This window comes from Geospiza fortis, unplaced genomic scaffold, assembly GCF_000277835.1.
Source record: "Geospiza fortis unplaced genomic scaffold, GeoFor_1.0 scaffold172, whole genome shotgun sequence".
Lineage (NCBI taxonomy): Eukaryota > Metazoa > Chordata > Aves > Passeriformes > Thraupidae > Geospiza > Geospiza fortis.
In genome coordinates, this window is record NW_005054309.1 from 4,417,197 (window position 1) to 4,442,821 (window position 25,625).

At 42.3% G+C, this 25,625-nt stretch overlaps 1 protein-coding gene and 1 long non-coding RNA gene across 2 annotated transcripts in view; one reads left to right on the top strand and one right to left on the bottom strand.

Annotated features, from left to right (window-relative positions):
- The window catches only part of ATP11B (ATPase phospholipid transporting 11B (putative)), a 150,993-nt gene extending 130,312 nt beyond the window's left edge, over nucleotides 1-20,681 (bottom strand). Inside the window, exon 1 of the mRNA XM_005419006.2 lies at nucleotides 20,590-20,681. Coding sequence (XP_005419063.2) covers nucleotides 20,590-20,681 — 92 coding nt within the window. The remainder of the gene's footprint in view (nucleotides 1-20,589) is intronic.
- Nucleotides 18,699-24,303, top strand: LOC115947686. Its single transcript, XR_004081542.1, has 3 exons — nucleotides 18,699-18,959; nucleotides 22,286-22,465; nucleotides 24,221-24,303. It is a non-coding gene; the product is annotated as an uncharacterized LOC115947686 (long non-coding RNA).
- The last annotated feature ends 1,322 nt before the right edge of the window (nucleotides 24,304-25,625 follow it).

The window sequence follows — 25,625 nt, forward strand, 5'->3', positions numbered from 1 at the left end:
GCAAAGTTTTCCAAGTCATCACCTAGCAACAAAACCCAGAAAAACATTTGCAAAGCAGTTTTGCATCACTGCCATCCCTGGAAGAACTAACTTGTTGAAGGCTGAATTTGCTATGGAGAGGGATTGAATGCTCTGTTCCTATTCAGAGTGCTGAGACGTGCAGTCCTCTTTCACTGAGAACAGAAATTCATTAATGCACATACACACACATTAAGTGTTGCTTTGGAGGTGTTCTCAGAGTTTTTGGACTGCAGGGGTGTGGTTTCAACTGAAAACTGTGTGAAAACAAATTGAAACAATTTCTTCTTTTACAGGATATCTTTCCACGTTACAGATTGTGTTTACACACACTTTCTGCTATAGGATCAATACTTAATCTCAAAATCTATTCTTAAGAGCATTTAATTTCAAATTAAAATAATTTTGATGACTAAAATCCCACTTCTGTAGCAGATCACCTTTGCAAGATCTGAAGTCACGGTGAGCAGCCTGGTTTAATACATGTATGTATTTTATGAAAGTAATTAATTTCCATTGGCACATTTACAAAACCCTCCCCCATATATTTGCCGAAAAATCATCTTTTCCTTGTAAGATGCCTCTTTTTACTTTCCCACTGAACTCAAGGACTTTTCACGATGCTGAGAATCTAAACTGCAAAGTCCAGTAGGAGCAAGACCCTACAGGAGCTGCTACAGAGGCTCTGCCCACACAGTGCAAACCTGAGCTTTCTGAGACATCCTCCAGTGTGCTCAGAGCCCCCTCTCAGCCTGCAGAGGCACCAGCTCAGAGCCTAATAGCAATCTGACCATGCCAGTGCAGTGTTAGGTTGCGAATGAGCCCAGGCTCACCAGTCCAGTTGCACCTCTGTGCTGACTGGTGCTTCTGGTTTTCATTAGCACCACCTCTAAAGTTCCTGTACCATATTGCACTGCACAGTGTAAGCAAATAATGAATTTATGTTTCCATATTTAATGGGAGGAAAAGGTATAGATATTTTTGGACCAGGAAAAAGCCCTAAGACTGAAGTTACTCAGGGATATTACTTACATTTACACATTATCTTCCCTTACTACTGTAATGGTGGGAATACTGCCAATGAGCCACCCCTATGGCTACAACGTACATGGGGTATAGAGCTGGATAGAATAGTCACATTAAATTCAGTATGGCTTTCAACCTCAAAATCTTCCCATGTCAAGTTGTAGATACACTTTTGAGAGGCATTAGTTGTTCTCCTAAATCACTTTAGACCAGGGTCTGCAGAAAGAAGAATTTACTGGAGGATATGGATTTCACCTCACAGTGGTTATACATAATCACTGAGCAGCTTTGCATAAGGTCTTATTGCAGGATTGGTTACATCCCTTATTACTGTGGGAGTTTTACACAGCTTCCAAATATTCCCGGAGATGTTTTTGGCTATTACCGCTTTGCTGTTTTTCCAGCTTTCACCAGAGAGTGAAAAACATTTGGAATTCCATAGGACTCTCAGTGAACAACTCACTCATGAGCATTTCCATTTTATAGAGAAATGTTTGCCAAGACAGAGTCTGTTCTTCCTTTTCTGTGCTGCTAAATAAACGGTTAAACGCTGAGCTCTTAAAAATCTTCCCAAAGTGTTCCCAGGCCTTGGGGAACAAGGATGTAATCTCAGGTTTGTGACCCACCCAGTGGGGGTTAAGTGCTGCTGCACAGTTGGTTCAGAGGAGCCGCTGCTCCTTTGCTCCCAGCTTTGTGCCCCGCAGTCACTGGGGGTGTCACGCAGGGAAACCTGGAGCAGCAGAGGGAAGGATCAGGCCCTGCAGCCCTCTGTCTGTCCTTCTGCTTTGTCAAACCTGGTTCCTTGCACAGCCAATGCCCGAACTTGCAAGCATAAGAGGGAGGACTGACCCTTCGAGTCCTCATTTCTCTCATTTGATCTCCCTGAACCTTTCATCCTGTCACCGCTTCCTCTTGTGTTGTGTCTCATCTTTTTAACATCTCTGTGTAACCTCGACTTAGTCCCCATTCACAAGGCGAGTGAGGGCAAATGCAATCTATGGAGGGGTTGCTTTCCCCTCCCGAATCATCTTCAGCTTTACCCCTCTCTGTTCCTCTTGCTCTGATTTTTCACCTTCATTTTTCTTCCAAACTGTCACCAGGCGGACAGTGGTTGTTAGATTGGGATGGGAAGACGGGCCTGTCTCAAAAATCAGCATTTCTGTGGAACATGCCCTGCTGTCATTCACAGGCTGCTGGATAAGTTGCCCCATTGATAGTCCCTCATCAGTACTAGGTGAAAGAGAAGACAACAATACATGACAAATATCACACTTACACCTGCACTTTCTGTGCTTTCTACCTGATACAAACTCAAGATCAGCAGTCAGCTTTTTAACACGTTATTAAATACAGAATATGTGGCCTTCAGGCCACAGAGATGTGTGTGCAGCATGATGCTGCACTCAGAGGAGCACATTTCAGACATTCACAATTACAGTAAGGGTCTGGGCTTGGCTACTATTAGTTTTCTTTAAAGTCTTCTTGCAAAATAGGGATAATTCTTCAAGGTTCCTATGCAGTAGAATTCTATTCAGAAAGATCATCACAAAGCAGAATTTGGTGAGTTGGGTGCTGTGGTGGAGACAACTGTACACCTTAGGCAGAATTAATATCTTCAATTTCTGTCCAAATCACAGAGGAAAACTCTTGCCCTTGTTCCATCAGGTGCATGTGAGCTTCTGCTCTGTGCAAGCTGCTGCCCAGGTCAGCTGCAGCTCTGGGCCCATTTGCCTCCTTTAGTCTCTGTGCATTGCTTCATATTAATAATTTCTCATTTTCTTGTATATTAATATATTCAGAATGACAATTGACATAGCTGCCAGCTGCTTCATATTGAGGCAGAACCACAAGCAGCAGCATTTTAGGGCCATATTAACAGCTTATTATAATAAAGATGCTATCTTGGAGCCCTCATTAATGTCAGTATTGCAGCTGTACATACTGCAAGTAGATGCATCATCATGATATAAAGTGTGTGTACAGCAGATGGAAACAAGATAAGGTGAAATCAAAGCTCTAATCTTAAATATGTAGTCTGCTGCTCAGTGAAGCCAACGGAATTCCCAAAATATCTATGGCCAGAAGAGCTGAATATAAGCATTTTAAGAAAAGCTTATTAAGAACACACAAACTATAGGTCACACATGACCATTACTAGACTAGAACAGAGAAGTGCTAAATAAATATGTAGAAAAAAGCAGGAACTGTCTGTAGCAATATCTGTTCTACATTTGGGAAACAAGAGGAAGATGCCACTTTTTCCCTAGGATACTGGCATTGGACCAGAAATAAGGATAGGACACAGCACCTACCAGAAATAGACATTTTTGCAACACAAGTGTGGCACATTCCAGAGTGTGTGTAACACACTGACAGAGCTGGTGGAGAAATGCCATGTCAAACTTACTCTAACATTAGACAACAGTGGAGAGAGACAGAGGACAAGCAGCACACTGAGCTATTGCCCTGACACTTATGGAGTCAGCTTTGCCAAGGTTTTCTCCAAGGTGAGTAGCAGTGAGGCAGCAGGCTTGGCTGAACAATGGACATTATGTTGAGCCTCCTTCTTCCATTCTATTTGTTGGAATTTGCTTTCAAAACTCACTACTAAGTAACAGCTCTGGAATACTAGTGTCACCAGGAAATGTAGTTCAAATTGACTCATAACTTCAATTATTGCTGGAGAGGAATGAGGTCTGACTAAATAATTATTTTTAGGAAACCAAACTGTACAGAGGTTAGTCCAAGAGCAATCCCAGAAAAGTCAAACAACAGTTTGTTTGGATTTTAATAACAGATAATTAGTGCCAAAGATATAATTCATACCAGTCTATGTATTAGTCTATTTTCAACACAGATAAAGAGTTGGAAAACCAGTCTGGGAGATAGGTGGGGTTTATAGCAGAGGGTAAAAGGATTATGGGCCAGGCTCACAAAGACAGTTTGTTAACGAAATTATTAATGAGTAAGTGAAATTTTCAGTTAAAACTTCTGTTAAGAGGAATCATGTATGTATCTTCTATAGCTCAAAACCATCTTTGAGATGGGTTCAATTTCTAAGGGAGAAATACCAATTAGCAGGATACCTTTAGCAAGATGCATGGAAAAAATGTAGAAGTATCCCCTAATGGTCTGAACTGCAGAGTTGTTGTTTTTTTTTATATATATATTGATTTAAAGATTTTTACCAACCACCTGGGTCATGATATACAATTCTCACTGATAAGGTTTCAGCAGACATCACCAAGATTGGCTACTATTACAGAGTGAGCTGAATCTCCTGGTCAAACGATTGTGATTCAGTGTGGCTGCATTTAATACAGTCAACTGCAAGGTGATACATCTGGGAACCTGGAGGGCAGATTACAGCTGTAAGATGGAAGATTCTGTCTTGGAAAAACGTGACCCTGAGCGAGACTGAAAAAGCCAGTGGAGATAACAGCTTCAACATGAGCTCTCAATGCAAAGCTGCAGCTCAAAGGGCAGGTGTGTCCTCTCAGGGTGTGAGAAGGGAGGTATCAAGTTAGAGCTGGGGAAGTGATCCTGCCTCAGTGGGGAACTGCTCTCAGATCACAACAGCAAAACTGTCTCTAGTTTGGAGGTCCACTTGTCTATCTGGAAACAGGGGAGAGGGTTTAGATGGGAATCACACAAACGATACAGGAGCTGCAGAACCAGGCCTGTGGGGGAAGATCTATGGAGCTCAGGACACTCAGGTGCTTGAGGAGGAGCTTGGGAGGAGACCTGGTCATTACAAATGTTGAAGGAAGAGGTTCTCAGACAGAACAGGCAATTTCTGCTCCCATAGTTCATTTTAGCAGTAAGTGTTGCCACAAAAGCATTGCAGAGCCTTCTGGGTTGGCAGGGAAGACAGTGCTACCAGCACCTCCTGGGAAGGCATCTCACCTGATATATTTCACACTGGCACATGCTGTCAGTTTTATCTAGGCTCCACATAACAGCAGAATTATTTTACTTTGCTGCAGAAAAAGATTGTCAAAAGAAAGAGAGTACCACACTGCCATACCCAAACTTTTATCATCTGCCCTTCAATTGTCTGCTGAGGAGGATCATAAAATAGAATACTCTCATCTGTAGAAGAAATAGTATTTTATCTTCCTAGTATTTTTATTAGTGTTATAATTCAGTGATCTGATTTGTCCTTAGTTGTATGTGTATATATAACTGTTATGTGTGTATATATATGTATGTAAATACAGTAACATATCAGCTAAAGGGAAATTATTTCTAGTGGTGCAAATCTCTTTGTTATAGTTCTAGACCTGCACATATGGGTGGTGTGGGGGGATATTACATTGATTTCCAAAAGGAAAACAGGCTGTGAAGACCATACTGCTATCCATTTCCTTCCCTTCTCAACTATCTCAGTCAACAGAAATCCTGAGCTTTAAATTCAGAAATTACCCTGCTTTATAAGAAGATGCTGAGCTAACTCAGTTTCCCAACTGTTTCTGAGAGGATCTACAGCAGCATGTACTGCACACAGCAGCATGTACTGCACACAGCAGTCACTGTTTGAGTTTCTGCTAAGTGATGCTCCCAGTTCTGCTGAATGATGTGCAGCTAATCTCCAAATACCTGCAGTGGTGTGGATAACCCCACCCAGTAACTGCCTGAAAAAAGGACATCCCATGTCAGGTGTTCCTCCTGCAGCAACACCTGGCAGCAAACATAACCCAGACATTGTTTCCTGACAGGCTATACGTGATGTGTCACGTTGCAATGTCAGGGAAGAGACATTTTTCCATGTTTACCACCCACTGTTAAACCTGCAGAAAGAAATGCTGTCTCCTGAGTTTGCTTGGCAGAGTGAAACTCTTCAGACCTTTCAGTCCTTAGGCTGTCCAAACATTTTAGGAAAGCTGGTGACTGCTCCCTTAGAAAAACAGATTGGAGGCTTTTAAAATAACCCTCCCACATAAAAATGTTTTCCCTCAAGTTCAGGAGTTAAAGGGATTCCTTCCTGCCGTCTTATAAGGATTGTTTTCATAGCCTGTGTGAGGGGCAGCACTGATGGTTTGGAGTTAATTCCCTAATGGCAACTGCCTCCAGCTCCCTGGCACATCCATGCTTTGCTGGTGCACACATGAGGTCCAAGCCCACTGTCTCTGTCACGGCTGCCTGACAGAACTCAGCAGATCACTCTCTACGCTTCCATTTGTGAGACTGGGGTATTTTGGGCACCTGAAAATTACATCAACTGGAGGTGCTGAGCTGCATTCACCCAGTGACTGTTGCCATGTTGGTGCCTCACAAAATTGCTGCAATTTTGCAGACTGGCTCACTCAGCAAGTTACCCAGCTTTTTGTGAAAAGCCTGCAAGGATGTCACAGAATATGTTCACAAATTGCTGTTGACTTCAGATTAAGGAAAATGAATGCTTGGGTTTGGAAAATGAATTGCTTTTCTCTGTTTTAACTCAGTAGCAAAGGCAGAATAAAGACAGCTGAAATGCCAGAGCTTTGGTGGGCATAGCCTCAATTTTTGTTTAGCCAAAATCAAGAACAGAGCTGAAATCAAAGGCAGAGTAATGTTTGACTGCTCTGAGGAGACTTGCTGAATATCTCAAGCACATTGCTGAAGAGTCCTGTTCTGATGGCATCAACAGAAGGCTCATGGGATCCCTACAGTTACACCTGTCTGCTCTCCTGGGAAGAGAACTTGGGCTGCTCAGGGAGGCTTGGGGGAAGCCAAGACCTAACAAGAGATTACATATAAGAAGAAGTGAATATTTTTAATGAAATATCTTCAATTTTTTATCTCCTCTGTCTGTTGCCAAGAAACCTCACACCAAGCTACCCAGGAACCTTCCCTGGATCTATTTCTTGTAATAATCCTAATTGCAGCTCAGTTGGTGTGTGCAAAATCCTTCTCCCCATTTAGCAAAATGAAAGGTTCCATCAGAGAGAGCACATCTGCATGTGCTAAAAATGGAAATGCAAGAGCAATGCAAAATCTATTAAACAAATATTTTATTTTTTGAGGGGAGGGGCAGGAATCTAAAAGTACCAGGGCCGAACCACATAAAAATGAAGCAAGATAAAAGCCTGCATCAGAAGTTTTCCTTGCCAAAGAGGTGTGCACAATAGTTGAAAGTACATATTATGCTGCATTGTTATACTGTAGATCTGGCATTAGAAAAACTCTCCTTTAACTATTTGGTCTGAAAGAAGACACACATGGTTCAGGCTTGCACTAATATGGAAATGTAAAAATACCCACACAAGGCCAATGAGAGGCTCCGGGGGGAAAAAATGAAAGAAAAATGAAAGCCATATTTCACTCAATGCCTTTCCTATCAGTCATCCTTGAAGCTGTCAATCAGTCCCTCCAGCTGTACATGACTGACGTGTGCAATGGGCAGGGCTTCCAGAGCAGTCATTCTGAAACCCCCCACACCATCCAGCCTTCCAAGCACTAAGTAAATTCTGCAAGAGAAAGGCTGGGTACAAGTGAGGATACTTGAGCTGCACCTCGACACCAGGAGCCATCTCTCTCCAAGCTTGCAGGCTGCTACTTCATGTTCATATGTTAGCAGATGTAGGGGAAAATCCTCTTTCTGCTGCATTACTTGCAGTTTTGTTAGTGGTGCTACTATCCTCAGGATAAATAAGATTGATTTCTGTGTTTCTGACCGGATCTGCACTGGAAAAATCACTTATCTTTAAAAGACACAGACAGTCCCATTTCTGCAGAGAAAATAAATCCTTAGAGAAAAGGAGACTGCAGAGCTCAGAATTCCAGTACCTTGATTCCCTATGAGTTTAAATATTTAGAAAACAGAAACACTGACATCCCTTAATCACACATAGACCACTGCTCATGATAACATTCTTAGTATTTTTCCAATCAGTTCTTTTCAAATGAAAACTGCCAGAACTACTGAAGTCTTTAGGGACCACCTTTGCCTTTCACAATCCTTACCTGCCTGGCCATACCAAGCACCATGTCCCATATCAGCAAGAATCAGATTTGTAGCTGATATAAATCAGGTTCTGTAAGAGCTCAAGATACTATTTAGCCTGAAATGTTTAAAGAGTTGAACTGCTATATGCAGGTAACTCAGTATATCAGAGGCACATCATGTAGGTTGATCTGTCTGTCACATATTTTAGATACCTTCATTTACTCCACAGTTCATTCAAAAAGTGTGGTTGCCTTAGAAACCACAAAAGTGCAGAATAATTCTAAGATAACCCAACTGATAGAATCACTCAGCAGTGGCTCAAAAGTACACAGCCCTTCCATACATTCAAAAAGACATATTGCATTAAAAGCAGGAGAAAAAGGATTATTTCCTCATTAAAAAATAGGGGTAGAGAGAAGTGGCTGATTACCCAACAGAGGATGACAGATCCCAGGATCGAGTTACGTGTTCAGGCAGCCTTAGCCTGGGAAATGCCCCTGGTCATCAGGGTAATCCTGTGGGAAAGGAGGAGGCTGCAGAGGATGGGGAGAGCTCAGAGTCAGAGCAGGAGTCACCTTCTGGGACACAACTGCCCTGCAGCTCTGGGAGCATGAAGAAAAGGAATATGCAGGTCTCCATTTCCAGATGTTCTCTACAGAACAGGCTCCCTCTGCCTGCTTTTCCTGGAGGCATTTCCCCATCTGTGGGAAGCACTTCAGTTAGGAAGCTAAATCTGCTCCCCTTCCCTGCTCCCCCCTTTCTCAGTGCTGAAATGCTGAAACTTGTCTGCACCAAGGTGATGATTTCCTATCTGAAGGACATAAAGTGAGCTCCTGAATGGAATGTGATCTCTTCTAGCTAGTAAAAGTTTTATAACCAAGGACAAAAAATCCTATAAAAATAAAATAAAATCAGGCACCTCAGCTGGTGTAAATCAGCACTGCCTAACTCCAGTGGAGCTTGCCTTAGGCAGGGGTGGAAATTTGGAGGTATTTCCAGTACATGGATGGCAGGTTTATTGGAAGTCATTAAAATTCAAGACTTATTTAAAAAAAAATAAAATTCCAGACTACTCCCAGGACCATCCTCCATCAAGACTCCCTCAATCACTGGAAATGCTAAGACAGAGACACTGATAGCACTGACTTTTGGTTTGAGTCCATTAACAAAATAATTTACACCCACTATAGCTAATCCCTGGTTTTGTATGAATAAATGTAAAGTCTCATTACTGATCCCCTTTCTGTGTTACTTCTTCCCTTACATGCTTTCCTTCAGCTAGCAGAACACACTGGTGGTAGGTATGGCTGGTATATCACACTTGAGGCAAGATATTAAAAAGAGTTTCCCTTGGAAGGGGGTAAGGGTCCCCAATTTTTCTCCACTCAGTGGCTTGGGAACTGCATGGTTTTACTCTGGTGCTTCAAATGCAGCCACAGTGCCTGAAGAGCCACCAGAGGCACTGCTATGTGCTGGATCACACCCATGGCCTCTCCAGGAGTTTCATCAGGGACCAAAATTCACCAACTTATTGACACACTCAGAGGACTTGGAAAAAAAAATGGCTTTGATTTTCCTTGGTTCTTGAATTGCAGCAGATTGCTGGCCCTGATGTTGAGAGGCAGCAGGGACAGGGGAAGATTGGGAACAGGGCACTGTAGCCACTAGACATGCAAAAGCTGATTTATTTTTCTAACAGTTGCTGCAGGTTAGGCCTGCTTTAACCAGCCAGAGAAGAAACCCAACACCATCTACAATATCAAAGTGACAGTTCATCCATCATGGCTCAAAGCCTGCCTGTCCTCAGCAATTTGCTAACCGAGGTGGGCGCTTTGAGTGCAGCAGTTCCAACAGTCAGTTTTACTGGACATTAGAGCAGAGATCCCTATGATCCTTTAAGAACTAAGCAGCAAAAGAACCTTTGTAGATGCCCAGCTCTATTTGACTCCTAATTGCAGTAACTTACTTGGCTGTTATGAACATTAAGCCTTGAATAAGTACAGAAAAGTCAAAGCAATACATATAGGTAAAGGAGCCACTTGTAAAAAAGGTTGAGAGAATTCAAACAGTCCTTTATTTATTATAAACAAAGATATTGATCCTTCACTTTGATCTCATCTATCCTTCCCTCCCCCAGAAAATAGAGAAGTGGAATACAAAGACCCAAGAATGCCAAGTAGGGCAGAGAGAAAGGAAAAAGCCAGATCACCAAGGTAAATGATTGACTATGAGCTATTCACTTCACAGGATGATGACACCAAGTTTTGTGTGTGGATCCTCCCCTGATCTGAGACAGCCTCTTCACCAAACATCCCAAAGCCTCCTGCACACATTTCACATCCCTGACCTGCTGCCAGTGCTGACGAAAGAGCCATGCAGCTTTACACTCAGAAAAATAGTCCTCATGAAGTATGACCAGAAACAGCAGGGCTGAAATAACAATCACTAGGAAAGGGCTGGAGAGCAAGAAATACTCCCCAGAAGTATTTCGTGGCTGGGCAGGATAAAAGATGTCATGGATCTACTTATATATGAAGCCCTTCTGCCAATCAGATAGTGTCTGGAGGGGCAGTTTGCCCCTCTGTGGGAATCTAATTTCAGACACAAGATCACTGGATTTCCTTTTTCCTCAGAGCAGGCTGTATCTGCAGATCAAAGCCCTGCTGGGAGCTGGTACAGAGTATATTCTCACTTGGACGGAATTGTAGCTGCCGTGAATGCAAACATGGCAAGAGGAGAATACATTCTTTATGTGACATTTCCCATGTTTTTCTGACCACTCATATTGCTGGTCAGAAGAAACAGATTTAAAGGGCAGATTTAGTCAAATTCTGCTCTTTGTGCTTTTTCTCTGCTATTGTGGTGCTTTATTAAGGGTGATGAGGGATCTACCCCACCCACCCCAGTCATCCTCCAGAGCAGGTAATATATAACTCCATTCATTGTGATGCTAACGAGTTCTATTTAGCTGTATTTAACTGGATATCATGACTCCACCAGATGACCTTTCACTCCTGGGAAGTAGTTTTAAATTTGATCCACAGCAAAGGAAAATCCCTCCAATTCATTGGCTGTGAAAGGTCACAAGTGAAATGTGTTTTGATGGTATCTGCTCGTGGTTCAGTTCTCAGTATACCTGAGCATCAAGCTGGTCTGAATCAGCTTTTGTGCTGGCAGTCTGAGTACCAGGCACCCTGAGAAAGCACTGTGGAAAAGGCAGCCAAGCCTCTGGCAGTGCCAGTTGGTGTAGGCAGTGCTTGGAGAGGAGATGCCCCATTGAACCCCAGGAATGTGCTACCCAGGATGAAACACAGAGAGCCTACTCAGCTGTTTTTTAATGAAAATAGTAAAAAATGCAAGCAATATTCAATGTTAGATACAAGCACACAGAGATCTCATGTAAGCATCAGACAGTGATGCCACAAAATACATTTGTAAACGTGACTTCCAGGACAAAAATGGATAGAGAGAAAAGGAAAGGACTAAAATTGTATTAACACTGTGATGTTAAAACTTCACTGGCACCTCTTCTCCCCTTGGCTAGCAAGTCCATGCAAGCCATTCAGCTTGGAATTTCAAAATAAAAGACTGTCAAAATCATCTTGTCTATTCTCCCTCTGTTGTAGCCATTCCCCATGCAGAAGTGTAGAGGCTTCTTTAGCTCTTATAAAAAAATACTTGGCACTGTGGTGTGATGTACCATATACAGGGTGGGAAGAAGTGCTGTTTTACTAATTTCTCATTACTTAATGCTGCATTATAGCAAAAACCGGAGCTAGCAGTCAAAAAAACCCCAACCAAACAAGCAAGCCACCCCACCGAAGCAGTAAGAAGATTATCCTCCTAAAAGCTTTCAGTTAAATGGGCAAGGGCTAAGAACTGTCAGTCCACTTTTACACCCAGAATAAGGGAGACACAGGTGGCTGAAGAGAATTCCTCTCTCACACCAGCATGGCAAAGCTCAGATCCCAGCTTGGACACTCCCTGCCTGAGTCACCCTTCCAAATCATAACAGGTGTATCAGATGTAAGAGAAACCAGAACTTAAAAATGATAAAAAGCTCCAAAACCAACACTACAACAGGAAAGCTTAGTCACAAAGTTGTGGCAGAAAAGCAACTGTTTTTGTGGTGGCTCTGGTCAGATTTGTACAGCAGTGAGCTACTGCTAAGGTATTAATGAGGTCTCTTGCTATTTAAAACTCCAAGGAGCATCCTGAAAATCAGTCTGAAAAGCAACCTGAAAAGACCTTTCCCTTCCCTAAAATCTTAGAACATTTGAAAAACCCTGCTCAGACTAGGTCTAAGGTCACATTAGCCAACATGAGGAAAAAGAACAGCCTTTACACCTGCCTAGACATATCCAGTCTATGAAAGAAACCAAACCAGGCTCAAAAAGTGAATATTGCCAGTAACTGACTCCCCTGCTGATTTCTGACTGTGACAGTATAGGAAAAACAACCAAGTGAATGCCAAGCCTGGCAGGGACAATCAGCAGCCTCAGGATTCAGAATCAAAGGTTTTGCTGCCATCAGGATGGCGATGCTAAGTCTCAGGAAGATGTTGAGCAACCAACCTCTGTTGCCATCAGCCAGGGATGTCTCCTTCCTAAGGAAGCAGTGACTACTGCAGGGAGCAGGAGGGTAAACAGTATTTAAAGGGCAAGAGCTTAAAGGCAAAAACAACTGTGTGACTAAAAACCCCATTACTTTGTCTCACCTAGAGCCAAATCCATTCGCTCACAGCATGCTCAAGGCTTCCCCACAATACACTCAGTTCCAGTGAGGTCTCTAGGCTCATCCAAGGAAAGAAGACAGCCAGAAGTTACCACAGAAGAGAGTCCTGCCACATATACCAGAGAGTGCTGTATCCACCATGTATGAGAGCTACGTCCAGAGCACAGGGAATTCTTACTTTACTATGAACTCATGGCCAGAGGGTGACTGGCACCCAGCACAGGAGAAGGAACAGGCAAAAATAAGGATGCAATGTGTGTTCTCAGTCAGATCAAATTCAAGGTGACTTTGGTACAGCACTGGGACAAAGCAGTGCAGACTATATTCCCACCTTGAAAGCAGAGCCCATATTCCTACCTTGACACTTCCCCTGTGGAAGAAGGAGCAGCGTACAGCAGAACGACTCCAGCTGAGAGCTCTCAAGAATCTCAAGTTCAGCCAAGTTTCAGATTTTAGTGCTGTAAAAAAAACAAAAAAAACACCCCAAAAAACCAAAAAACAAACAAACAAACAAACAAAACCCTAACAAACTCAACCCCAAAAAACCACCAATCAACAAAACCTTCTACACAAAACAAAGGCACAAGGCCTAGTCCAAGTGTGACCCTGCCTTTGTGTTACAGTCAGAATAAAAAGTAAGTAGACCAGGGCCACTCAGCCCTTGAAGTTTCTGACCTAAAATGCAGAAGTACACAGGGTGGTGAGTTAATAAAACACACCTGCAATAACTTCTTTTGGAAATATGCCTCAGTTGAGGTACCTGGCTTCACTCCCAACACTTAGTAACAATCCCCAAGTGTCAGTGACTGCTGTTTAACAGACAGCACCATAGCCAGGGGGTCCTAAGAAAACCTGAACTGACAGATTTCTTTTTTGAAACACCATAATAACTTAAAAAGCTGTCAAAGTGGAGTTTTATTATTATTATTATTTAAAACATGTTCCTATGTAAGTCCTTGTATGACAAATTTTAGCCAGCAGGTAATTTTTAAAATCAAGACTCAAGATAAACTCCAGAAAGCTAAAACATATAGAAGCTCTGACACAACTTTAATTAGAGGTTTGTAACCAGGTACAGGTAAATGACTAAAATGTTGTTGGTTTGAGGCTCTTTGCTGTTAAAATATCACTAACACCTCTGGTATATTGTTCATAAAATGCTTTTATGCAGCTGAACAGATACATCTTTCTATAACAGATTTCAAAAGCACAATCATCCTAACGAGTCCTTATCTGCCTCTTGTGCCTCTAGTCCTGTTTGCTCTTAAAGAGTACTGTAGGTTAAGTAAGCTTGCTTAAAGTGGAGCTCTTACTTCTGATAGGAAAGCTAAAACACAAAATAGAGTTTTGACTTATAAAACTACTTTTTGGCCAGTTTAGACCTAAATGGTCAGTTCCAGAAGGCCTGTGGATCCAACTAAACTTCAAACTGTCTTTGCCTTGGGACCTTACTTTGACCTTTCCTCTCCGAATAAATAAAATTCTGTACTCTGCAATTATAAGCTGTTGCTGAAGTTCCAGTTTCAAATGCTCCTGTCATTGCTGCTCTTGCACACTTTCTAATCCCTTACTGCTCCATCTCAGGTGTTTCTACAGACCTGCACAAACCATTCTGATTAATCTCACCTTTCCCTTGGAATAGATTTTCATGTAATTCTTTCATAGTGAGTTCCAAATCTTGTCTCACTTCTGATGTATAATTAATCATAAAGGAAGGCCAAGTCTGGCTTGGGTTATAGCTTAAGAAATAGTCAGATGTAGATTAAACTAGAAAAGTGCTTTCTTTGTTGTTTATCTTTATGGAAGTTTCCATAATCCCTAAAGATGTCCTTTGTTTTCACTTCTGTCAAGTACTTTAATTTCCCCATTCAATTTAAAACCCCAAAGTCTAAAAAGAATATCTGAGGGAGAAGTGCTGAATTCTTAGGACACACCTAACATGGAATGTAGTGCAGAGCTATCTGAGCCACCATTAGATTATCTAGTCTAGATGTCAGAAATTATGTATACACCAGGGCCACTGGCACCAGAGCTGCCTCTAGGATCACTGACACATCTCAGAATTTTCTTCTCTGTGCTTCACAGCCATCCTGAGCTCCAGCCTCATCCCTGCAAGAGGCTGAGCACCACAACACTGAGCAGCTTCAAGAGGAGCCGAAGGGGCCCAGCACCCTGCTGGGTTGAGCACAGGCTGAGTGATGTTGTGGGTGGATTCTTCCTGAAGCGCAGTTAAATTCACTGAGGCTTGGGTTTTCTGCCAAATAAACACCAGCTGAGGAAGTTATGCCTGCCCAGAGGCTTTCTTCAGTGTACATGTTCTACTTAAAAAAAGAAATTCTACTGTAAGTTTTGTGTTCATAAACTGATGTTCTCCTTTTTCTTCCTCTTTTGCCCTCTCTGACTTCTGCCCTCGCTCCTCAGCTGCCAAGAAAGTGCCCCTTTGTGTGCGGAAATGCCCAGCAGTTCACAGAAGTTAACTAGAAAAGACACATTCAGCCACTTTCTGTCAAAATGCCTTGACACTCTCTTTCTGTCCAAAAGACCCTTTTGCTTTGGAAAAGCCCCCATTGAACACCTCCCCCCTTTCACCTCCCTCTTGAACTTACCCTGCAACAACAATACAAAATAAATAAGTAAAAGAGGCACCCTTCTCCCCTGCCCCCAGCATTTGCTGCAGTATTTTGTTGCCATCTTCGCTATTAATTTTATGCAAGACGCTCACAAAGTCCAGACTGGTGCAAAACTGATGCTGCTTGGTGTTATAGTCACAGAAATTCTGCTCCTCTTTCACGACATTTTGCTTTTGCCTCGGTGTTGTTTTTATTTGGTTTCTTTGGCTGTGGGAAGAGATCCCCCTGTGCGTGAGCCCCTGTGGGTGTGTGTGTCACACTCTGCACCAAGAGCTCCTGGGCACGGCCAGCACAGGCCAGAACAGAAACTCGAGGCTGCTCTTTTGGCTTGAGAACAAGTAAATTGCAGATGGATTATCTCAAAATCAAACCACAGCTCTGGAAGACCTCATCATTTTGATCAAGGTTTCAAAGTCCTTTGGATGCCCATTTCTGCTCAAAGATACTCAGTGTCTGGTTTGACTCCTATTAAGCTGTGATATGTTAAGACAAGTGCTAATGGCACTGTGTAACTAAACCTTAGCTTCATTTTTTTGCTGTATAAAACTTTCTGAGATAGGCCCAGGAACAGGTCCTGCAATGGGTAAAACAAATGTGTTAACTCAGATCCCGTGTTAATGGGCAAATTTATTTCTGGATACACTTTGGCCAGAAACTGAGGGGCTCTGCCCAATGTGTATCATCTGGCTAGAAATTACAGGAGGTTTTACACAAGGATAGGCTCTTTGGAATTTGTAGCTATGTATTTTTAATTCTGTCAATAAACTACTTCCTTGAGACACAGAAGGGCAATAATGGGAGCTGTTAACAAAGTGTGAAAAGAAACGGGCAAGCAAAGGTTAATCACATGGCTGTCCACTAATGACCTCTCCAGCCCCGAGTTTAAACCCTCCGCTACTTGTAAAGACCAATCACGTGAATAATTTCCTGTCTGAGGTAGTCTTTATGGTTAAGAATAAAAGCTGAGCTTATTGTGAAAAGAAAGTGCTCAGCAGGGGAGAAGGTTATTATTTTTAAGCTGATCTAAACACCTGGGTTTCTCAGTAGACCCTATTAAACTTCCTCCATTATGTCTAAAGATTTCAATCATTCCTACCACAGTAGTAAATTAGTGTATTACTGCTTAAAGCAGATAAGCTGTAGTGATGGGGACATCCTAAGCTGATGCTGCTCACCCACCCTGAAGAGAGGCCTATGCAGCCGGCTCCTTCACCATAAATAAGGCAACAAGGCCTGATGCCATCCCAGAATATCGTCTCCTTTCAGTGTGTTGAGGTGTGAGAGGAACATTGACTCCTGCTGCTACCAGGGCCACGGCACAGACCAGGCCTGGGGCATGGGAAGGTGCCTGCAAGCAGGTTGCTCTTGGAGCAAGTGGTGCCTGAAGCTGTATGGCATGGGAAAGCTTTGCAAAACCTTGCTGCCATCTCTTCTAGATACCTCCAGTGACAGCCAGAAGGAAAGCAGAGAATACAGAAATGTGAGCTATTCCTGCTTGAAGGTTTAGCTTTTGCAGCAAAAGGAGTTCTGAGAGTGAGAAAAAAATAATGCTGTCCTGGCCAGTGGCTCTCTGCCCTCACTCCCTCTTTCTTCTCCTCTCACCCCTACATTATTAGTGAGATTTTTTTTGTTTTCTTCTTGGAGTTCTGATTCTGGAAAATGCCTGGAGATCAGACTGTGCACAGAGGGAGTACGCAGCCTCCATTCTCCATCACAGCTGGCTGCTGCAGGGATCCCCACAGCTCTCCAGCACACCCCCACCAAAGCAGCACAGAGCAGGGCTCCTCAGTGAGGCCAGCAGAGCCCAAGCCCTGGCCAAGCAGCCCTCCTGAGGCTTCACACAACGTGTCTGCTGTCCTGACTGTGGTTTGTTTATGGGCTCATATATAAAGAGTGCCAGATTCTCAGCCAAGTCCTATTTATCTCTGGGTAAACTCCACCTATGCCATTTATTTCAGCCCTGATTTACACACATCAAACAAAATACCTGCAAATCTTTTCCCTTCTCGACTTCCCCAAAACGTCTCGCCTGGCACTTCTAAACCAAGACAGTCTGCAAGAGTTGTAAAATGAGTGTGAAATTTTAACTCAGGTCAACGTAAAGTGCCCACCTTACAGTCTCTGGAGGGAATGATATTATACCTTATTAACCTGCTGAAAATGCTGCCTAGAAACTGTTTGATATTGCACGGGTGGTGGCACTGCTTTTTCTACTTAATAAATGGAGTCCTTGAGTTTTCCAACGGCGCACGAGAGAGAAACTCTTCTGTTCTGTAAACAACTGTGTGTCCAGTTTCCATGCACGGATACCCAATTTGTGCATGCAACTGTAGTTATTGTGCATTCAAAGGGGGCACACCACTAGTCACGGGCCTGGGCTTCTTGCCAGTTTAAAAGTCAGCCCTTCTGTATGTAGAAAGAGAAAGCAGTATCCAATAGAAACAGTGCTCTGCATGCACTCACAGCTCTTATTCAAGGTTCTCAGAACAATGTCTAACTGTTAATCTTCCCAACACTGCCGTGAGGCAGGGAATATTTTATCTACATTTTACAGTCAGAGGAAACTGAGGTTAAGTGACTTGCCCAAGGTCAAAAGACAGATTTAATGACAGGCTCAGGGTCTAGCCATGAGAATATGCTGCCCTGACAGTGCCTGCTACACCTTGGAGTGAGTGAGGAGAAAATGCATCCTTCCCGCAACATCCGAGCACTGTCGTTTGCTAAAGGTCTAATCCAAGGAAGCGCAAACAAAAATCTGCCGTGGTGCCAAGATTAGGGAAATATCTCCTCTGTGGTTGGGCTCTTTTTGTGTTGTAAATGCAGAGGCTGAAATTTCCAGAGATGTGGATGCCCAATTTCCGCTAACATTAATAAGCTGATGTGTCCAAATCCTGTAGGCAGCTTTGAAAGCCTGTTTGTGCTTTCCCTCTTCCTACTATTCAAGCATAGAGTAAGGTCAGGGCTTTCCCATACCCTCTCCCTTCTCTGCCGGTGGAAAAATTCTGGCCATACCTTCACTTACTCTGCAGTGAATGGATAATGTCACTGGGGATTGATTGATCTAATACCCACAAAAGGCCAGAGGAGAGATTCCCTTGGTTGCCACAGATACTGGATCAGGACCTTATCTTTTTATGGCACTCATATCACTCTCACTATTTTAATATCTGAACATCTTGTGGTTTATAATATATTCCACTTCCTAACTCACCCATGAGATACAGAGGTAGCATTAATCACTTAATCCCATTTTACAGATGATGAACTGAGGCACATCAGACTCCATACTCATTTCAGTCTGAACTACTCTGAGACACTCTTGGCATAGGCAAGAGGACGAGATAAGCACCTGCAGCCAGAGATTTAGACACTGTCTTAGGAGGGACACTACAGCAAGAATGAACAGCCCTTTGGAAAGTGCCTTTTTTTTACGTTGATTGCAAAGGGAGCCCGGATGATGAGGTAGTTAAATTCCCTCCCTTCGAGACAGATACTGCTGGGTCAGGCGAATCCCTCCCGAAATGACTTGCCCAATGCCATGGAGAAAGCTTGTGGCAAAGGAAGAAATTAAGTCCCAGACACAATCACAAGGCTATTTTCCTTGGACTGAGCTTTGATTTCAGGTAAAGGATTTTTTTTTTTTTTTGTTAAGGCAGGAAAAAATACTAATAAGTTTAAAACTATCAGCTTTGCTTGGATTAGTCACTGGGAATCTCAGCAGCCAGGCTCTTGAGCTCTGGCCTCTTTGACTTTCCTATGTTTAGATGTTCAGGCCCTAATGAGTTGATCTCGTTGATCTTTAGGTATCTATTCATATGCAAATCCTGGCATTCTACTTCTACTAAATAGTCTTTGTATTAACACATGAAATAAATTTTTAAAAAAAGAAAGTCAGGCTGTGGTAAATCCTCATACTTAGGTTTGTTTGCATTTGGATAAATGATCATGGTCCCTCTTTATATGATCTTGCTGTACCCGTTAGGAAAAGGAGGGGGAGGGTCGGGTGGGTATTGAGAAATCCAACTTTTAATCTCTTTCACATCACTGTAAATGCTTTATCAAAATAAAAAAAAAAAAGTCCAAGAACTGAGAGATAAAGATGCAAAAATATGTTAATTCCTCAGTTTCCTTTTTGGCCACATTTTTTAAATTACCACAGAAGTGTCCTCATTCTAGTGTCCTCAATGGTTTGTCTACTAAAAAGATCAAATGTGTCTTCTAAGGCTCCAAAAACCACGGCCTGCCACAGGGAGGATGCCTTTTCACAGCACATTTTGCAGGTTCACGGTGCATGTGCATGTGAGAGACCTGTACATCACTGTGCCATGCCAGCACACACTCGAGAGATTTTGAGCATGAATCCTGACCCCAATAGGGAATGAAAAGCACTCAATGACTTCAAAGGGTCTGGGATTTCACCCATCATTTTTCAGACTCTGAAGCTTGCAATCATTAGTGGTTTGTTCTAAAAGTGGTGGCTGCAGAGCAGTGAAGTCATATGGGAATTTCATTCAACTCTGTGAAAACTTGTGCTATCTCTGTTTAAACCCTGTGTATTGTGCAGTTATGTATATAATGCCTACAGTACAGTTATCTATTTTATGTATATATATATATAAATTTAACTAGATTAGTCACAGAGAGTAATCTGAAACACAGAAACATACAAAAACTCTTGCAGGGCCTTGAAACCTACTCTGGGCACTACATATACACTTCTATGTATTTATGGATGTGTGTATATACCTAAAACTTCCAAAAAAATCTCAGCCTTCATTTGAACAACTTGCTTGGAGTTGTAGCTGAGTTTCCTTTGCTAAAGAAAAGCTGTTTAGGAGCAAATGCAGGTTGCAACAAAATGTTAGGAACAAACTGTCCAGGATCTTCTTTCACAACAATCCCATGCGCTTACAAATCTCCCTTTAAGAATAAAGTGGTAGTGCAAACACCTAATTAAAAAAACGGCTTGTATTCAGAGTTACTAATTAAAAATCCTCATGTTCCCCCGACTTTTTCCCCCCTCTGTGGAAATCTGCAAGTTATTTAATTGAAGTCCCATTTTGTCAGTGCAGATGCACGAAGTGTCTGAATCATCAAACAGATTTAGGGTGTTTTGATTGTTGTGTGTGCCTCATTGCTATTCCCAGAATGTCGAGCTGAGCTTATGCTGATCGGCAGGACTTAGAAGCATGAAACAGTAAAAGAGTCCTTTCTTCTCATCCCAGCCCCATCCCCCTTGCCCCCTGGATTTACATTGAAACTTTGCCAATCTCAGATCGCACTCTGTCTGCTGCCTCTGCATTAAAATGGAGCCGCTTGCCTGTTTCTTTGGCCCCACACTCCATCTTCAGATTCCCCTTGGCTGCCCTAAGACGCCCCTCATATTGCTTCAGAGAAACTTCTTTAAGAAGACAATTTCACTTTCTGTCCATTTTTTTCTCCTTCTTTTTCTTTTTTTTTTCTTTTTCAAATAAAAATCCTTCTCTGTTTTTACATTTGTGCGCTGTGTGACAAGAAAGGAGACAGAGGAGGAGAGAGAAGCCTGTTTTCGTCTAGAGGTGAAAACAGCCTGGTGAGCAGCAGGTGCAAAGCCCCAAAGCAGCTGCTTTCTGCTCTCAAGTTGAAGCGCCTTGGTCCCCCACCCTCCACGCCAAGAGCACTTCATATAATCCTCTCATGCAATTCACACTGTAATTGCAGATATCCAGACTGCTAGGGCTCATTTTATTATTATTTTTACTGATAACAAGATCTGCAAACAGGGGGACCGGTCCTAGTAATTAGTTGTGTGTCGCTAGGCAGCTTCTGCAGAAGCAACTTGGATTCTTTTCCTTTCTTTTTCATTCTTTTTAGGGAGGGGAGGGCATGACTGCTTTGCCCCCTCCTACTTCTCCTCTTTTTACCCCCTTGAAGGCCACTCAAAGTAGCACATGGGGAACTTTCCTGCTGGCTCTGTTGGGTCCCTTTATTATCTCGCCTGCCTCCTTCACTCCTTGAGTCGAAGGCTGTTGGATGGGTGCTAGCAATGAAGATTATTGTCTTGAGGACCAGCTTGTTTTCTCAAGGCTCTGCTTGTTACATTGCTAATTATGGGTCTATGGGATCCTTTTCTGATATTTGACTAAGTGGCATGGATTACTGTGTAATCATTTCCCACTGGGGAGGGGGATCTTTATTATTATTATTATTATATACCTCTGGACAACTTTTCAGTTGCTTTTATTTAGGTAATTGCTCTTCCCTGTAATCCAGGAATTCTTATTTTTTTAATCATATTATGGATTTCACCAAACACTATTTAACATGTTAATTACTAGTAAATACACACTTCTTTTTCCCTTCTGTTCAGAGTGAATACAGATCCTATGAATGTGCTGTTTGTCATCTGTACCCCTTATGTGTTATCTCTGTCTAATAGGACACTGTTGTTTAAAGAATGAAAAGACTGAACATGGACATTTGGCTCCAAACTTTTGTTTTAGATTAGGGCTTAATGAGTTTATGCTTTTTTTTTTCTGTTTTATTTTTCAAGCCAAAATATAAAGGAATAAAAATCAGTTTGATGACATAATTATTTTTAATAACCTGAACAGATTTTGCAGTGCTGAGACACCATACAAAAGCCTGGAAAATGGGATCCTTTATTTATTTGCAGAAAGCTTGATCCAGCTGCCATGAAGTCAAGGCAAATTTTCCACTGAGTCAGAGAAACTCAAATCAGTGTGGAAGACCAGACAAGTTTCTTCCAGAGCGTCCTGGTAACACACCAGGGTCCAAACGGACAAGAGTGGTTCAGACAGAGGGGAGTGGAGTGGGGAGGAGATTCCGGCATGATTCAATTACTAGAAATATTTTCAGTTTGCCTTAAAATGGCTTATTTTCCTGGCTTATGCCAACTGTGATTTTTTTCAAAGCTTTAAGTAACTGAGATCTTTCTTTTATGCTGCAGTCCCACGTTTTGATAAATAAAACTACTGCTAAACTGACCATTGCAAAAAGAAAAAAATGTTAAAAGGTTGAAAGTCTCAGAATCTCCAATAACCCCACTGCAAGAGTGCTGCTGGGAAAATGGTGCTGGGGTACAGTGACTTCGAGGAACCTCAAGTCAGATTGACACAGAACTGGAAAGGTAAAAGAAATACCTTATTTTGGGTACTAGATTGGTGAATTCAGACTGAGATGTAAATGAGAACAGTCTAAGGCTGATTTTTTCTGTGCCATTCTAAGATGTCAAAGAATCTTTCTGGCAATGAGGAACACCCCAAAGCACTGGTGTCCTCTGGGGACAGCTCTTCTCATGGGCCATGGCTCATATGTCAGGATGTTGAGTTTCTCACCTTTTTAAGGCTTTTTTTCAATCACCCCAAAACTGGTGTGGCAAAAACTTTCAGCTGAGCTATGCAGGCCAGCTGAACATTGTCAGAATCCAATGCACCATGACAATAATCAAGCCAAAAGACACTGTGCAAACCCTCCTTATTTATTACGTTGTTTTATAAACATATACTTGCCGAAAAAAGCATAACAACTCTGAGCTCTGCAGCCTCTGGTATGTTTGCCTACAAAGTTGCATGGCTTAAGACCCATTTGTCTTTAAAAATGGCTTGGTAGCCTCTTCTCAAATTTCAGCCCAAAGAGCTGCTGGACATGGAGCAAAGTAAACACAGTCCAATACTAATTCTCCGCAGTCAGTCCAAAAGTGCTTTTCCCTGGGGGGCCAACAGGGATGTCCACAAGCTTTCAAAATAAACATAATTCAAGGTGACACTGGCACACCAGGACTTGCATTAAGGATATGTCAGAAGAAGTAAATTGCAGGCTGGCAGAACGGGAGAGAGCAGGTCAAGTAATATTGTGAAAAAAACCCCAATGTTGGTTCCTATAAAACTTTCAAGCAGTTCAGTTGGTTCAGTGTAAATGCTGTTCATTGTACAACTACTCTGGATTTAATCTATAGTGTCAAAAGAGTTTGCATTCTTTGACATTACAAATGTGAACTTCTTAGAGACACTCCTGAAGATGAGATTTATTAGGCTAAAAAATGACAACTCCTGGCCATTTCCTGGAGGAATGTATTATTCCATCTCAACTAAAATTAAAACAGGTCAAGTAAACAACTCTGAAAGCTGGAAAACTCAATTTCTTGCCCATCCAATTATGCCTAGCTAGACCAGCCTGTACAATTTTCCATTATGACTGTTATGAACTGTGTGTGGTCCCTGACTGTACCATACGAGCTGGAGCACTGGAGCACAATAAGGCATGTTAGAGGCTGTCAGTGTGTTTTAGGATCTCCTAATACTTGTTCACTGTAATCGCACTGCTGTGTACGACATAGCATTTGAGATGACCCTTTGAACAGAATTTCTTATTTACATCTAGAGATGTAAATAAGAAATTTTTTACTTGGGAAAAGTTTAGATTGAGACATAAAGAATGTTATTTTTTCCCCCCATTAGATGTAATCAAAACTTTGGGTGCTAATATAGGAGCTTTCTTCTTGGTCCTACATTGTGGCCTTAGCTGTGCTTTCAGGCTCCCCTTTTCATCCATGTTTATTTATGCATGGATTTTTTTTTTTAATACTGACCTGCTTTGCCCCATAATTACCTATCCTGCATTCTGGTTGCTTTGCTGTAATTTGTTTGTTTACTCTTTCAGCGTTGCTTGAGTAGAACATTGCAAAATCTTCTTAAGCTCCAAATAACCTCCAGCTCTTAAAGAATCCATTTTTATTTAAATCAAAGCAATAAAATCCAACCAGCTTTTCATTCTCTTGCTTCTCTCAATGCACACATACTTTCCAGCAGTTTCAGAACTATAGAGCCATCCTACAGAAAACAGCTTGTATTTTCATCTCAGCATTTACCATTTTTTTTTATAGTGCAAATGGGCTGCAAGAACAATCCTTCCAAAGCAAATTGGGAAGTTACAGCACTGGCTTGGGAAACCAGTGACAGGAAGCAGCAGCACAAGCAGGATTATCAGAATGTGAGAATTCCCTCATCACATGCAAAGGTATGGAAGATTTTTCAGAAAGGCCATCAATGAAGGAAAAATAGTCTTGTTTGCCACAGTCACAACTTGGTGCCAAAGGTTTGAGGGGCAGTATGCTCAGACTGGGAGCAGGGTGGGATGTAATAACTGCTGGGACATGTCTGCAGTAGGGGGAAGGATGCAGAGATCCTTGGGCAAGCATGTCCTGTCTCATTTTGGGACACTACTGCATAGAACATCAGGGCTTAATGTGGAGAGGCTGGACTCGGCCAAAGTGGCATGAGGCCTGCAAAGCAGGAAAGGCATCCATCAGATATGCAGGAATAAGATAGGCTCAGTAGTCCAATGTGTACACCTCTGTGTTGCTATCAGCCCTTTCCCTGGAGGTTAACAGCAGTATAGGCGTGTATCTGTGGGTACAATATGAGGGAGGAGCTGCTCCCTTCTCCCCTCCTTTAACTCCTTGCAGTGCCAGGATAAGAGGTCTCCTCACATGCCAGTTGTGCTTCAAGTGTCTCCTCCATAGCTGGTCCCTTGTCCCCATATCAGTTTCTCATTAAGTACCAAATGGCCAACCCAGCTCCTGGTCAACTCTGATCCTTGTGATGATTTCAATCAAAAATACCTTTGGGCTCTGCCTCTCCCTTGGGAGGATAAATCTTCAAAAATGGTCCCACCAAACAACTCAAAGGGGTGGGCAATAAATCACAGACTGCACCCTCAGCCTGCTTTGTGGGGAGAGTTCTGGTGTCCCCAACCTGCCTATATCTCTCTGCTGTCTCTGGCATTGCTGTAGCATCAGGAAAACTGATGTTTGCACAAGCCCTGATCCATGCCCAGAGCTCTGGGATTCTGTAATAATGCTACAAGATGTAACATAAATAAGTGCAGTATGTGGGCAGGGAGACACCACCCAGTGATTTGCATGTGCAAATACTTGTACCAAATTTAAAGGCTGCTTGTGAAACTAAGGCTGTGTTGCTGAGGCTTCAAAGCAGTAAAAACCACCATTAAAGCAGTCCATTAAAGCACAATTACACACAACACTAACACACCTAACTGCTGTGGGTCCAATACAGCCATTTCCAAACTGGTCTAATAGATTTCATATGGCAGGTTTCACATTTTGTGCAATTGTTCTCTACTGGTTTTATCTCTGTATGAAGAGAGCAGCACTGGAAAAACCCAGGAAAAACTGGGGCCCCATCCTGGCAGTCAACATAAAAAGTCATAGGAAGAAATATCTTATTTTCATAGGAAGAGATATCTTAATTTCAGCAAATTTAAATAGA